We start from the raw sequence: 17,496 nt of genomic DNA, 5'->3' as shown, positions 1-17,496 counted from the left end.
GAATGTAAGGACACGGCAAAAGCTTATATTAAAAATAACAAAGTTTATTTTTTAAGTTGCTTAGCAATAAGACGTATTTAAGTTGATTAGTAATAAGACGTATTTTAACGCTTGCGTGCTACTGAACACCTGCGGTGACAACTGCAGAAATCGAATTGTCCTTTACGTCGGGAAAATCAGCTTATACATACGGCAAGAGCAGATACTAGAATTACCAACATAAGGTGAGGTGGTGATTAGAAAATTGTTTGGTTTGAGTGTCAGGTTTTAAGATAAAAAAAGTTAATAATAGACTTCAAACTATCTAAACATTGCCAGGCTACGTATGTCTGAGGGTTGAGCAGTTCTATGGAACTGTGTCTGTAGAACTGCTCAACCCTCAGACCTTTGTAGCCTGGCAATGTTCAGATCGTTTCTATCAAGAACGTATTTACATTCATTAGTGTCTTATTACGACGTCGAAATGCCCTGTACATGCATTGTCATTGCACAGAACCGGTTCATGTCATAGAGCTTAATTAACATGCGAAGAGGACATATGCTATAGTCTGATTCGAAATTATTTATTTGTTTCTTAAATCATCTTAAGCAACTATCTTATCTTAGATATTTTCCAAAAAAAGGGAAATCAACAACTTGATTTTCCAGCTTGTGGCATATGCTTATTCTTCGATGCGTGCAGCTATATAATTTATGTTTTTCCTGTGTGTTATTTGTTTTTGTATATGCATGGAATCGGAGGAATGCCTTGCATGGGATTTCGTATCCAGTTCGCTTTTTTTCCGTTTGAACATTGTTCAATAAATTCGATTACATTTGACAATGAACATCGGGAACCTAGAATCTCATCGGAATTCCGGTTTTCAAAAGCACCTTTCAGAAGAGTTATACCGGATAAAACTACTTATGTTATGAGGTATTGATAGCATTACAAATATACCCGTAAACAGTGACACTTAAGTAAACTTTACTTTAATATTTCCTAACAACCCAACGAACTTGATAAAAACTCTAAATTTGATTATTTTCTAAAGTTTTGCGATAGGGGAATAACTTCGAGGAGAATATCTTTTAAATGAACACCTTTTTCAATTAGCTACTCAATTAGTTTCAGAAATATGTTGCCACATTATAAAAAAATAGCAGTTTATCAATAAAAAATAGTGCGTAAACAAATCGTTTATTAACAGTCCGCACAAGACATTGCATTTAAAGAAACTTTGTTCAAATTTAACTATATATATTTCAAGTTGAAATTTCATTTGTAAATTTCACGACATTTTAATTAAAGTAAAGATTTTGTTTTACAGCAATTCAACATTGAATAGATCGAGAATAGTTAGTAAAAAACTTTATGTACTGAGCAATTCAATCGGTGCTGCATGTATAAATTATAATTATATATTTATTCAGTTGGCTGCGGTTAGCCAGTTTTCCCAACTAAGACGGCAGGAAAACGGCTGCGCATGGGCCAAATTATGAAAAATTAAAAGCACCGAAAAGTCCCGAAAACGGCAATGTTTTTTTTCTTTTCCTGCATAGCAGTTGTTACCACATTTATCGCGATTTTTTTCAAGACGCTGCCAGTCTGCTCCCTGGTTATATTTGTAGCATTTGCAAAATAAATTAATTTGAGTGGAAAGCTACAATTTTCAATACAAGGAACATATTTTATCTAATAGGCAATGTGGCTCACAGAAAACTTCATTACTCCTTTATTAACACTGGCAATAGCGGTGGAGGACACGATTGCAAGTATGCACTTTTGTTATAATTCAAGTTTCGAAGGTAAGATTTAATTGCTTATGATCGTAAATTTGTACAGTATACACCGCCCCAGGACGCATTTTATGTTTTCTACTTCAAAAAAAAATATCCTAGATTATACCAATCATTGTCCGTCATTTCTGACCAGTTTATATATATGAGACAATGCTTTAACGTTCTGGCGCCAGTTTTAAAATTTCCTAACTACATTTTACGTAGTTAAGGTGGTCTGATTTACACTCTCGTTGTAACATGGGTTACATATCAATAACAATGTGGACTCGATTAAATCGAATTATATCAGTGATTAAGAATGGTTTGCTACAAAAAGAATCACATCACAAGATGCACAATTACAACTTCATTACAACATGAGTTCAAACTATGCTCGCGATCAAAAAAAGAATGATACATTCTTATGGTGAATTTTTAGATCATTATAAAGCTTATAGCGCATCTCGTAGGCCCTGTTCATATGATCTCTGGCACCAGAGACACCTCCCCCCATCTCCAGATACCCTGGTAGAGATATATATGTTATATATTTACCAGATTGGAGGTCCGTATAGGGAAATGTTTCCCAAGGTCTCAAGAACAATATTTCCCAATACGGACCACTAAAGTGGTAAATAATAGATTTATTTTTTTATTGCGGTCCGAATTCATATATCAGCATTGGCTCTGTGCTTTTAAATCTCGCCCGGTCCGTACGGCCTCTTACGGACCGCTCACGCGTAGCCAATAAGATTGCAGGAGACGCTAAAATATGAATTCAGACCGCAAGAAAAAAATAAAAACCATATTCATATTATAGCAGTTCTGACACAAATATTGATATAAACTCGCAACGGCTGGTATAGGGTCACGGAGAGGGTAATCGAGTATAATATTCCGCCGCAAACTTTAGGTTTCAGGCTAAATACAGCAATTCACTCAACCGTATTTGTCAATGATTGGGTTAACTGTGCTGGAAAATGCGTCAAAGAACCTTGTTGCAGATCGATCAACTTTAAGAAAGAATTCATCTTACAAAATTCAGAAGATTATAATTGTGAAATGTTGCACAATGTCATCACCAATGTATCAAAGAACTTGTTGGAACCAAATTCGTCCTACAATTACGTATTTTTTCATAACCCAAAAAAGGTAAAATACATCTTATGTACTACAATTTTAATGATTATCGTATAATCTGAAGCATAATTGTACTTTGTAAGGCAAAACCTAACACCTATGTATCTATTTCTATGAAACTACAGACTTTAATACGTACATGCTATCGTGAAAATTAATTAATATAGCGTGTAATCAATATCGCTAATATCATAAACAACGTGCAAAGGGTAGAAAGAATTTATATCAAAGGTAGTTGAGGAACCATAATAACAGTAGAAAATTGGGTTTCAAGCCCTAATGTACCAAGAACGTGGTTTACCAATATCTACACATGTAATATACCAGGTGATCTCGCGCTTTTATTTCAACTAACCAGCGCGCGCTATGAAAAGTTGTCGAAATAGAAATCCAAATTGCAGATTTAACCGATTATATAAACATTTTGTTGGAGTTTACGAAAGTAATAGAAATTTTGTTAATACGTTTAGTGATAACAATTAAATTTGATAGAGATAGATTTGATCAGAAATGAATTGACGAGATTTCGAGCTCTTTCATGCAACCGATATATGGGTTTCTATTTGATAACCACTGAAATCTAGTCCCCTCGTGCCATTTTAGATCTCATGGCGGCAGGAGAATTCCTATGAAATTCCTATTTACTAATCGCTTGCGCCAAGAATAATAATGATGCATGCATATATGGTGTCTGGGAGTTGTGTAACAAACACCATGGCGAGCTTATACTCAACATGTGTGCAACGTATTTATACAGTTTGGCTAAGAATTGACTATTCCTCCTTTGAATTAAATTGAAAACATTGAAAATTCAAAAGTTTGGTTGCGAAATGTTGAAAGTGATGAAAAATATCACAGTGTTGTAAATTATATTTTACTTTAGGACTATAATGCAAGTTGCATAATTCCAAAAGGTATGTGTTCATTTAAGATTCTAATAGCAAGCGTGATTTAATTAAATACCTACAAAACGGTATTCGTTCTTATAATGTTGGCTAAAAAAGTACACTCGCAAGATTACATGACGAGCAACAACATTTATGGATTGAAAATGAAAAGTACACAACATAACTAGCTATATTGTTTCTGGAATATTTCAGAGTAACTAAATTTTTCAATAGCTGTTTTGTAAGTGAATTGAAGTTGCATAGGAGAGTCTTGCGACTTCTGCAACGGAGAACATTATATTATTGTTTTCATATCTGTTTTTACCTCCATAATTATGATTATATTATTAATCATAACATTTTTAGACTCTTAGTGAGTGAGTGTCTAGTATCACCGTATCTTTACACAGTGGCGTAGCCAGCCTGACGATTTTGTCCCTCTATGTAAATTTCGAGTTATTACAATTATTCATGTCTTTAAAAATCTATTGTTTTCACTGTCAGCGAACACCAAAATATTAACATAGCGGGACAAATCGACTGGCCGGATACGCTACTGTCTTTACAAGATCGTTGAGTGGGAAGGGGCGAATTATTTATACATTCATGTTAACAGCGAAAAAAATAGTCAATTAAAAGTGGAGTCACATTCGAATAATTTTGAACACGATAAAATTTTCTGAAACCCTGCAGAGTTTAGGCTTTTCTTTCTTAAACGTTTAATTTTTTATGCTGGTTTGATATTTTATAAGATTACAAGATTTTTCATAAGCAACTTTCTACCTTCGAATCATGTAAAGCGCGATTTCGTTCACGATCTGCAGGAAAAACATCTCATGAGAACAGTTTCCTGACTGACTACACTACCTAACTATAAAATATGTAAAAATTTCAATTTAAAATTACCAATCAATTGATCGATACAGCGTGCAAAATGGCTCTCGGGATGGAAAATGGTGATATTACTGATAGGCAAATCACGGCTTCCAGCGAATGGAAAACAGATCATGGGGCGGCTAATGGAAGATTGAATTTCACACCACGAGATGGAAGAACAGGGGCATGGTCATCGGGGCAAAATGATCTTAATCAGTGGCTACAAGTTGATTTCCAAAGATCTACTCTGGTAACGGGCATAAGTACCCAAGGACGCAATGGATTGAATCAGTTTGTTAAAAGCTACACCGTCTCTTCCAGCCAAGATGGAGAAAATTTTCAACATTTTTTAGAAAATGGAACGTTTAAATTTAAGGTGCGTATTCTCCAAAACTTATACCTATTACTAATTTTTTATTAATATTTTATGGAGCAAAAAATTGTTGCGCGAAGATGTGCAGTTTATTAATAATTACCAGTGTGACAGGAATTGCAACACAGGTGATAAACCCTGCATAGAATTGTGCAGGGAGAGACTTTCACACAAAAGGAATTAGTTACTTTGAAGCAGCTATGTTTTCTGTTTTATGAAATTCAAATAAAGCGATGTTATTCGCGAAAGCATTAGAAAAATTCCTAAATTTCAACTTACAATAGCGGACAAAATATCTGAACAAGTGCCTCAACATTACACTATTTCTAAACGCAGCTTTTAAGCTAAATAACTTTATTTTAGTGATCAATGTTACTTGCATAATCTATAGTAAACATGAAAGTTCGAATTGATAACCAAATGAAGACGACTCGTTAATGTGGTCTATATGCATGCTGCCACAAATCTATTATCACCATTACAAGTTTTCATTCTTTACCTCTTAAGATGGTTTCCTGAAAACGTGAATTCTGTATGTTTCTTATCATAGGCAGCCCAGAAATGTTTTCGTTCTCGTGGCGTTCGCGCGTGTACGCGAGTCTACTCCGTCTATTATTCTGACATACATTATTATATCATAATAATAATAAGATAATAAAAGCCCGAGTAGATTCGCGTAAACGCGCGAGCGCCACAAGAACGAAAACATTTCTGAGCTGGCTATGTTTTAAATGGTGCATGCAGTAAGTACGCGAGCAAAAATAAACACGGGCGCAGTAAAAAGAATGATGATGCCGCAAATGGTTTTTAAAAACGCAACGGGAAATGAAACAATCATCATGCGATTATTTTTAACTTTTAACTTCGTATTTTTATAAGCTACACCGCCAATATAAAATATATAAAGACGATTATTCGCATACATGTATTCCTTTCCCTAATCTTCCCATAAAAAGACCCTAATTGTACAGATTTTTACGTGCAATTATTCCCGTTATTCCGATTTTAATAAAAATTTTCCCAAATCTTAATAAAAGCTAATATAATACGGCATGAAGTTAATGAATTCACGGCAACCAGGTATATAATCCATCGTAATTATCGCTACTCTGGTTTTATTAAATGAAAGTAATCACCACACAAAGATTAACTTTCACGACCCAACGTTTCGACACTTCGGTCTAGTGTCTTCATCAAGGGTGATCTGATGTTGAAACTCGGTTCCTTATATACTCTCGAAAAATACCCCGTGCCGACCAGACGCAATTCCTCAGAGGGTGATTCTGCAAAAACAGGTTTTGCTATAGTTCCATACATTCAGGGAATTGCAGAACCAATCTAAAGGATCCTGAATCATTGTGGTATAAAAGTTTTCTTAAAACCCTTTAAGACACTCGGACAAATTTTCGCCAAACCTAAGGATCGCGTAGCCACTAAACAGAAAACTCATGCTGTATACTCTATACCATGTGGTGATTGCGAGAAAGACGAATATCTAGGTCAAACAAAAAGCCAGTTTGGCACACGTTTAAAAGAACATCAAAATGCCGTTCCGAACTTAGACAGTTCAAAATCAGCCTTGGCGGAACACGTATGTCAAACTAATTATAACATTTCGTGGAACGATTCAAAAGTCATTACCACTGATGATCGTTATGGACAAAGGCGTTGTTTGGAAGCCAGGCATATTAATGCGAGTCTTTGTGCCCCAAATGGGGATGACGGAAGCTATTTGCCAAAAGAGTATAAACATCTGATTGATAGATGACGTCATTTTGAGACTATATATAATAATTATAAGGAACCGATAAAGACACTACACCGGAGTGTCGAAACGTTGGGTCGTGAAAGTTAATCTTTGTGTCGTGAATACTTTCATTTATAAAGACCAGAGTAGCGATAATTAGGAATGATAATACGACATTCTAACTGTGGCAAATATTTTCATAATATCTACAGGAATTCCAAGGTAACACAGACACGAATTCCATTGTCCATCACATGGTGACTCCTCGTATTTCAGCTCGGTTTATTCGCATTAATCCAACGGCTTGGAATGCACATATCTCAATGAGAGTTGAATTTTATGGTTGTTATGTATATTGATTACAGCAAACGTTTTCATATATACGTTTTTCAATACATTGATTTTTCGTAGCATTAGTAACTTATTTATTTTTTAGTAATTTATATATCTTATTTTGCAAACATATATGCATAAATATAATATATGTAAAGGCAATGATTGAATAACTTTTGTCTCGTTAAAGGGCGTAAGGTTTTGATGGGATCTCTATTATATGTGATTTAACTATTCAGGGTTAGGTATAGAATTTTGAAAGTTAAATGTTGTAACATAGAATGATTTTATGTAACAAAGATAGTTAATTACGAGATGATCATGTGTGCGTTGTTATTGTTATAATTAATTAGTTTTTAAACGCAGTCTTATCGAGGTATTTGAGTGAAGGAGCTCACGTATTTTTCATTGTTTGCAGACAGGCCAGCAGTCAACGTACTGTTTCTGCGCATGCTTTCTCGTATGCCGCAATCCTACAACGAATGTAACGCTATACGAACAACAGTTTGGCATAGCGGTTTGACAACAGTTTCATGCATGAGCTTGAATATGTTGTGTTCCTCCTCTATCACGCCTGGCTCACGCTCCTTCTTGCAAGGCCATCAAGAGACATGCATTAGGCAGATTTAGCAGCGACTACGAGTACGAGATTCGTCATTCTCGCGCGTTGTTTGCTTACGCTATCTGCTAAAACTCGTAGGCGTTGGGCTTTTGGGTACGAAATTTGCCAACAAACTCGTACTCAAAAACTCGGTGACTGTACGAGTTTTGCCTGATAGCGTAAGCAAACAATGCCCGAGAACGACGAATCTCGTACTCATATAGGCTCTGCTAAAACTCCCTATTCTTGACATGCCAGCTATATATGTGCAACTGCTTCGCCTTTGTTACGAACTCAACAACTAACGCGTCAAGGTCGCCTGGTTTTTGTTGTCTCCCTTGCTTTTCTCTCGGGCGCGCTTTCTTATACGCAATTGGTAGGTAGCTCAGGTGTCAATAACGAGAATAGTTTCGCTAGTTTCTTTTTCTGCTGCGGCAGTTTTCCGTATTCCGCATGTTCCGCAACACCCGCGGGCCCTTATTTTGCCAGCGGGACATTCCCAGCAAGCGCCATCACCGTTGTTATCAAACCTCCAGTCGTGGTTGTCTAATCTTTTAACTGCAGGCTGCATTGTTACACACCAGGAGAGTGGCAAAGAGAGGAAAATTCTCAAAAAAAAATCAGGTTTGCCACACATCTCTATGTGCTGCATAAGGTCATTGAAGATATTTGAGATGTTGAGCTGTTCAACCATGCTTGGCTGCTTCTAGAATTTCCTAGATCCTTTTCTAAAGAATTTCCTAGATTTCCAAAATTGAATTATCGGGAACAGTTTTGTCGATGCGCCTCTTTAAGTCATGATTTCAGCATGGCCAGAAATGTAGACCAATATTATGGCCACCATGCAAGCATGCGTGATTTAACGCTTATTTAGAAATTCAACATGGCGTCGCGTCTAAGAAATGGGGGGAGATTTATATTTGCTTTTATTTCATCCACAATTGAGAAATCATTCCTGTCCACGTCCAAAATATCATTAAATTTATCGATCTATGAACACTGAAAATTTGAGGGCAACTCGAGATGCCGTAGTATGTCCCCGAGAAAGAATAATTAAACGATTGAAATTGTATAATTAAGTTTATAGTCCGGGCATATTACGTACCTTGGAGCTCCAATTTTTGCTCGTTGTTGGCAGCATCGGCAAATGACCACGTCCAAGATGTTTCTTAAAGACTCTTTCTTTATGCACATCGCATTTTAAAAAATCAAAGAGACGCGTAAATGTGTTCCCCAACGCAGTGAAGTTCATCAACTCCGTACAGTGATTTTTGATCGGCATTATTTTCTTTTAGCTGTTGCTATGATATACAACCGACACTGATCCAGTGAGCTCTATATATGTATATGGAGTGGTAACTGTGCTCATTTGGCTAATGTTCAGGTGAAGCCAAAAAGAAAAGTTAGATAAAAAGCTATCTTCCATGAAAACAATAACTTGGAAAGAAAATCATTCGAAACATACGAGTTTCTAAAACAACTGAAAATATGGCATTTTTAACGTTTCATGCAGGAAGAGCATCTTGAAAAAACTGTACCATGCTAGGACGATTAGAAAAAATAAAGAACTATCAGTGTCTTAAAATTGTGTCAAAATTACAAGGTAAAAAACAAAATTTACTCGAAAGCCAAAGCAAGTTTCAAACGTACTTGTACTTAGAGCGAAAAATTCATCATTGCTCACACTGTAGTGGGAAAATACAGTAGTCAGGTAAGGTAGATGCAGGGAAACAGATTGCTAAATATTATAGCCATCACACTCGGTCAAAACAATGAAAAATACTTGACCGCGCACGTATAGGAGGACTTGGGTGTTCGCCAATAGCTCTTTCAATATCCGCCATCTTTGGCTTCACTTTTAGCAACCAAGTGACTACTCCATATATATACAGAGAAAGCTCACTGCACTGACCAGAATAATGCTACTGAACCCACACACCTCACCTTTTGCCTGCCTGCATTTCTGGCAATATTCAGCCTTTAGAAAAGAAGATACCTTGGTCTGAATCGTTTTGTTTAAGATATTTACGCTAGGCCAACTATTTTCAAAAATACGGCTTCTTGATTTATATCCATCTTGGATTAAAATCAAAAGCCAGTCAAATGTCTGTTTTTTCAATCAAGAAAGGGAGTGTTCTGTTTTTATTACTCTCTGGAAAACATAAATGATTTTTAATGAAATGAGCTTTGATTTATCGAAATTCGCCAGTGTGACTTACAATTTCCTATTACACTTAATTTTGCAGTCATAAAAATTAATCACGTTATTTTTTACATATTCACCATAATTTTGTACCCGATTTCAGCACTTTTGCAAGATTGTAGATTTACAACTTTAGAATTAACTTTGTATTTAAGAAAAATTCAACTGTAACGATGTCTCAAATAAACACAAGAGTATAATATATTTTATGCGTGTTGATAAATACGATTGAAAGGGCGTTTTTATGTATTATAGACATATTGTTGTGAAATATAATTCTACAAAATATAATTCACTGCATGATTTATAATCTCAAAGCTTTCCATCCCTGATTAACCCAAATCTTCATGCAGTACAAAATTATATATATATATATATATATAATATATAGACAGTAATTATACAGAATATATTAGTATGATATATTGTATGGATAATGTTGTACATTCAAATGTATTTATATAAATTTTATGTGCTTGTATAGCTACTCTTTTGTGCGCTATATTTGCTTTAAAGGAAAAAACTATTGAATGACTTAATTTAAAAAATGCAATTTTTTCTGAATACGCATTGTGCAATATTTTTACTGCTTCTAGGCTCATATACACTCTGGTCGACAGCTGTGAAATAGCCATTGTGAGACTTAAAGTATACACAAGGTTCTTATGATTCGTTTTTGCCATGTTCAAATATTTTGTGCAAGACAAATTTTGTTGAGTATTTATCCCCGAGCCGGCGCGAAGCGCCGTGCGAGGGTACTAATTCCGCTGGGAGATTTATTTCACCCGGTTTCGTGACAGAACATAGTGGAATCCAAAGTTGCTCAAATTCTATGTCGTGGACCGTGGACGTTCAATGGTCATGGTACTTGTGCGCATGCGCGAAATGTAAGCGAGTAAAGTACTGGTAATTAGTAACTCGCTGATTGACTAAGATGAACAGTTTGGATTAAAACTAAAACGTCAACTAAAAAATTTTGATGAAATTTTTAAATTTATGTTTTCATATCTATGGAATATACGTATTTTTAATTAAATTAGAAGGAAACTTGAATGTGGTACGGACTTTTTACGGTTTAACAAATAACAAGACCAAATTTTCGAGTTTCGACCGAATTCACAGTGTATAATGAAGTCGGAAGATTTTGCACTTGATGATATTTCATCCGGCACAGGCACAGCTTTAAAGAGTAATTCTTTTGTGTTAAACACAACTTTAATATTTTCAAATGTATTTCACTATAAATCTGAATGTTTTATATGATATACAACATTGTAATTTCATTTATAAACTTGGTTTTCATAATGAAAAAAACCGTGCAAAAACCGGTCGAAGCGTAACATAAAACTTCGGAAGTTGTATGAGACGTCTGATGTTATATTTCATGGTAATTAATAATTAAAACAATTTACTATAACACTGACTATATATGAGTGACTTAACTTCCGCAAAAAGGTAGGAATCTTGTCGTATTTTTGCCATTTTTTCACAAAAATATGAGCGTAAACTTTGATTCTTTAAAAATATACAGCCGTTGCGAGTTGCTATGACTACAGTGTTTCCACATTGAGAAAAGTATTTCCATACTTTTCTCAATTTTTTTTTCTCTCTATACCATGTACCCTCCAAAACCCCCAGCCACATAAATTTTCTAACAATCATGTTACCATCCCTATGCTTAACTGATTTCGTTCAACCGAGGCGAGGGGTTGCTGCATGCATGTATTTCTAGTAAGTTGAGCCGTATTTATCCCCGAGTCGGTACCGTGCGAGGGTACTAATTCCGCTCGGATATTTACACCCACGACACAGATTAACACCCAGATGTCTCACTTCTGACTCAAAAGCGTAAGCGGTTCGTCACTGCGCATCGCTTTCTGCGCACGCTTAGCAAGTGACTAGAGGCTTCCCCCCCCTGAAATATTTCAAAATGGAGTCGAACAACAAACCAATGTTCACTGCAACAAACAAAGAATAATCTTTTCTCCTGTGCTAGAGAAAAGGTCCGTGTGGTTTGGTTTGTGTTTGTAACTTTCGTCGGCTTAACGCCTATTAGAAAATTGAGTTAAGAGTATTCATTTTTAAAATTGTACGTTTGTTAAACCTTTTTCAATTGTCGTAGGGGCGGTAAAGGTCGGAAATAATTTAATATATAAAATGTGGTCGTATAGCGATTAAAGTAAATGCTGATGCCAATGATTGGTATAAGTAATTAACTATAATGCTAGTAAGAGATTTAAGTAAATTTTAAACAGTTCTTTAAACTAGATACCTGGATTACCTAATGTACCTATGTGTATTACTTACTAGTGATTATGAAGAACCTCCCTAGATAAATAAGGAGCAAATTTGTTCTGAAAATATGTGAATAGAAATTTCTTGTGCATCTGATGTCACATGACTTATGTGACATGTGAAACATAATTAAGCTGCAGCCTGCAAGGTCAATAATGAAAAGCAAGTTTTAAATAATTTTCTTTTATATTATGTGATTGTTTACTTTCCTATTGTTACAGAGGTGGAACATTTATTTGCTGAACAAGATAGAGATTTTGCTTTGTGGGCCCTGAAAAGGTTGTCAGAATGGATGCTGAAACTGAAAACACAATCAAAGTTTTCAAATCATGTAAAATATAGGAGTGTAAAAAGTGGACTTTGACACTTGTGTTGACTTTTTATTGTTGATAACTGTTATACCAATTTATTTAGGTTTAAAATATAAAGTGAAATACAGTCAAATACTATTTTGACCCCTCATAGTGTTTATGCAATTCCAACCTGAAAAGGTTACTGCAACTTGACCCTTTCCAAGATTGCTTGAATTTCGGTCCATTCCATAGTTTGTGATGTTTCTAACATCATAGCCCTCTCCTTGACCCCTTCAACTGAGCTATACTGAAAAGTCTTCAAACAGGTCTAACGTCATTGTTATAAATGGTAATGGTACAGAGTACACTGCTTGTCGCGTTCCCATGCCACCATTGACTCGTGGAGTCAATAATGACACGGAGTTCGCACGTGTCAACCACACTCGTACTGTTCAGTATCACAATATGAAGGTCACACTTCGATACATCAATATTTCTTTAATGTTTGTACAAAATGCGGTGAAAGTCTATTAGCCTCTGTAACTTTAAAATCCTCGTAAAGCGTGATGCGTACATTGAACGTTCTCCCCGAAAATGCGTTGCTAAGCAACCAAGCGCTACGATGGCCTGGCGACTAGTTATTAACAAGAATATAAATTATAATATAAAATTAAATGTCATGACTAAACGTCAGCAACTTAACACTCCTCACCCAAGAATTAGTAATTCTTGAATCTTCATAGTCCGTTTGAAGCCGGTAGAAGTAGGACAAGTTCACTGATTGGACGATATACAGTCTTCTTGCAGCCATCTTTGAAGATTGCAACCTTCGCCTTTCTCGCCTCCCCGTCTTCGCTTTTAATGCTCTCGATAACTTTACCCATCGACCAGTCATTACGATGTAGATCTTTGTCTTTCACCAATACTACGTCTCCATCGAATAAATTTCTTTCTCTCTCGTTCCACTTGGGCCTTGTTTGGAGGTTTTGCAAATACTCCCGTTTCCAACGTGACCAAAACTGGTCCGCGAGGTATTGGACCCTTCTCCAACGCTTTCTTGCATACAGATCCTCTCTTACAAATATCCCTGGCGGAGGAAGAAGCGGTTTCTGCTTCATAGTAAGGAGCATCGACGGTGATAGGGGAAGTGGGTCGTCAATATCAGCTGAAACGGTGGCGATTGGTCGGTTGTTCACGATAGCTGTAACTTCTGCCATTAACGTAAGGAGTAACTCGTCGTCGAATTGAGCTGCTCCGATCTTTAGCAACATGGCGTTTAACACTCTGCGTATCGTACCTATCTGCCGCTCCCACACACCGCCGAAGTGAGAGGCGTGTGGAGGATTAAACTTCCATTCGCACCCTTGATCTACAACGTACTTCTCGATTCGTCCTGCATCCATTTCTTTCAGTGCGCCATCAAGCTCGGATTTTGCCCCGACGAAATTCGTACCGCAGTCGCATCTTAAAATGGTTGCTGGACCGCGAATGGCGAAGAAACGGCGTAATGCGCATATGAAGGAATTCGTGTCCATTGAATGAAGTATCTCGATATGTATTCCTCTGCTACAGAGACAGGTAAACACCAGGCCCCATCGTTTGGCACTCGCAGCTCTTCCTCTTAGTTTCTTGACTTGAATCTGCCATGGACCAAAAACGTCCAACCCAACGTTGGTAAACGGTGGGTGGGCTTCCACTCGATCAACAGGTAAGTCCGCCATGTGCTGCGTGAGCGTTCGCCCTCTAAGCTTTTTACAAGTTACACAGGCGTTAATCATTCTTGCTACTTCTTTGTTACCATTGATCACCCAGTAACCAGCTTGTCGCACTGCCCCATGCGTAATTTGTCGTCCTTGATGGTGAGTGACCTTCTCATGGTAATGACGGAGTAAGAGCTGTGTGACGTGATGTTTCTTCGGCAGGAGGACCGGATGTTTCTCTTCAAACGTAAGACTTGATCTATTGAGGCGTCCGCCGACCCGAAGGATACCTTTCTGGTCTAAGAAGGGATCTAATCCAGCGAGATTAGACCTACGAAGTGTCCTTCGTCTCTCCTTTAGTTGATCACGACTTTCGATATCGTTGTTGTCTTCTCTCTTTAACACCTTGATGTCATCTGCAAAGGCTTCGTTCTGTACCGCTTTTATAATTGCTATCTTCGAGCTTTCGCCACAATCTCTTGACGTTACATGTTGATTATCGTTCTCGACGCTTCGACCGTTGCTGAGGCTTCGTGTTTCCTTGCTTGCTTTCCAATTCTTCATCTTAGTAATTAATACGGCCACTGCCCGTTGGAGTTTAAGCCAGTCCGAGAAACGCTCGAACCGCTCTGTCTTAAGCCTCTCTCCGGCGTTGAGCTTGCATGCAGAATACACACTTACTCTGACCTCGGGATCATTCTCATCGATAGTTATGTCATCTATCCTGTTCGGTGCCGCCTCATCATTAAGTGGCGGGTTCGATAGCATCGTTCTCAAGAATGAGGGACCTTTGAGCCAATCGGATTCTACCAATCCCTTAGCTGTTGCGCCACGGGTAGCCAAATCAGCCGGATTCGTAGACGTATCGACATAGTTCCATTGTTGTGGCTCTGATACGTCCCTGATCGACTGGACTCGATTGGCGACATATACATGGAATCTGCGGGCATTGTTGTTGATATACCCTAAGACGACCTTTGAGTCCGTGTAGAACTTAACATCGTCTATCTTCAAATCGAGTTCCTTACGCAACCTCGTTACGGCTTTTGTAGACAGGACAGCTGCACACAACTCGAGTCGAGGGATGCTAGTCTGTTGGATGGGTGCTACTTTCGCTTGCCCGAACACCAGGCTAACGCTTGCCTCGCCTTTCTGGTTGAATTGCTTCAGATACGCTGCCACTCCAACCGCCTCCTTGCTCGCATCGGAGAATGCATGAACCTCGTTACGTACTACAGAACCAAAGTTCTTAGGATGGTAGCATCTATCGGCAGACACGTTTTGTAAGCAAGTAAGCTGCTTCTTCCAGCAGTGCCATCGGTGGTTCAAATCAGAAGGGAGGGGGTCGTCCCATTTAAGAGGCTGGTCGTTCGTTTTTCCTCTTCCCAGAATAAGCAACCTTTGCAGTAAAAGCTTGCCGACGAGTGTGACCGGAGCCACCAATCCTAGGGGATCGTACAGCGAGTTTCGATGGACAATACTCCTCTGCGTGTTAGTGGTTTTTCGGGAATTGAGACATTAAATGTCAGTTGATCCTTTTCTAAATTGGACTCCAAGGGCACGTTGTGTCGGTAGAGCATCTTGACGAAGATCAAGGTCTTTAATTCTTTCGCACGGTCCTTTGGAGGAAGCTTCATCCATCACCGCCGTTGAGTTCGAGGCTACTTTGTGGAGATGTAAGTTTGCTGTTTTCAGACACGATTGCGCTTGCTGTACCAAGTTAACTACTTATTTTCTGTCGGTAAAGACTTCAATCCGTCATCTACGTAAAAATCTTTACAAATGAACTCCTTGACCTCTGATCCATAGACCTCCTCACCTTCTTCCGCTGTCTTTCTCATTCCAAATGTGGCTATCGCCGGGCTAGGACCATTACCAAAAAGATGAACGGTCATCCGGTAGTCTACTATCTCTGTCTGGGATCGTTATTCTTGAACCATAGAAACCGAAGAAAGTTTCTGTGTTCCGGGTTGACATGAAGGAGTAGAACATTTGTTCTACGTCGCAAATAACTCCGTGATTCTCTTGACGGAAACGCATTAGACGCCAATTAGGTTGTTCATTAGATCTGGTCCTGCTAGCAATTCGTTGTTGAGTGAGACGCCCCGAAATTCGCACGAGGAATCAAACACTACGCGAATCTGTCCCGGTTTTTTCGGGTGATAGACTCCGAAGTGGGGAATGTACCATACGTTGGAAGGACTGCGTTTTTGTTGTAACCCGTCAGGTGCTTCGGTTAATTCTTCGTCGGGCACAACTTCAGCGTGACCATGGTCAATTACCTTTGACATGAACTTCGTGTAATCTTCCTGCATCTGAGGTTTCCGTTTGAATGATCTTAGCAACCCATTTAGACGATTTAACGCTTGTGATCTATTGTCAGGCATAACCACGTCCTCAGAACGAAAAGGGAGTGGCATTTCCCAGTTACCGGAATCGTTCTTATGGATCCCTTCCATAATTTCAGAAACTGGCGGTCTTCTCGAGATAGGGCGACTTCGTTGTCTGAGAAGTGGTGCGATAAACTTCGTCCTGACTTTCTTTCTCCGTAACTCATCTCTTTCTCTTTCACTTTGAAATAATTTGTACATGGAGCCGTCTTGACTGGAATGTTATTGCTCGTATCCGTTGAACTTACTTGGTCCGTTTGTACATCCTCTATGGCTGTGCAACGTGCAGATACATGTACGGGTCCATCCACGCGGTTGAGACACATCTGGCCAGAAATTGTCCAACCCAGTAGTAACTTCTGAGCCCAAGGGGCTCCTTTTGGGCCATTTCTAAATTCGCGGACTTTCAACAGCTCCGGTGCATCTCTACCCAGGAGGATTTCGATGTTTGCATCTTCATCAAGTGGTGGGATTTCACTTGCAATATCATGGAGATGAGGGAAATACTTTGTCATGGAAGGTGTCGCTATCTCGTTCTTTTCTTGTGGGATATGATCACACTCTAACAGCTTAGGTAACGTAGCGACCGTCCCGTCTAAAGACTTTACCATTATTCCGTACGCCCTTCGACCATATTTTGTTTCTTTGGAGCTGCTGCAAGTGGAAAGAAGGTACTTTTCTCTGGGGGTATCAATTTCGAGTAGATCGGCCAGATTGGGTGTGATCATAGAGGTATTGCTCTGTTCATCGACGATTGCATATACTCTGTGCACCACACTTGGATCTTCCTCAGTGAAGACGTCGACCAACACGATTTTACTACATGACATTCCTCCAGTGTTTCCTCGACAAACAGAAGTGCACTTCGACTTGACTTCCTCTTGTTCCTCTTTATCT

General features: G+C 38.3%; 1 protein-coding gene across 1 annotated transcript; it reads right to left on the bottom strand.

Moving 5' to 3' along the window:
- Nucleotides 1-13,246: 13,246 nt before the first annotated feature.
- Nucleotides 13,247-16,104, bottom strand: LOC114534734. Its single transcript, XM_028556201.1, has 2 exons — nucleotides 16,029-16,104; nucleotides 13,247-15,654 (listed from the first exon to the last, which is right to left on the bottom strand). Exons 1-2 carry the CDS (start codon nucleotides 16,102-16,104, stop codon nucleotides 13,247-13,249), a joined length of 2,484 nt encoding a protein of 827 aa, XP_028412002.1.
- Nucleotides 16,105-17,496: the final 1,392 nt, after the last annotated feature.

Source organism: Dendronephthya gigantea, unplaced genomic scaffold (assembly GCF_004324835.1).
Source record: "Dendronephthya gigantea isolate DGI-Jeju-01 unplaced genomic scaffold, DenGig_1.0 000105F, whole genome shotgun sequence".
Lineage (NCBI taxonomy): Eukaryota > Metazoa > Cnidaria > Anthozoa > Malacalcyonacea > Nephtheidae > Dendronephthya > Dendronephthya gigantea.
Note: the sequence above shows the minus strand (reverse complement) of the source record. Positions and strands in the feature narration are given on the sequence as shown.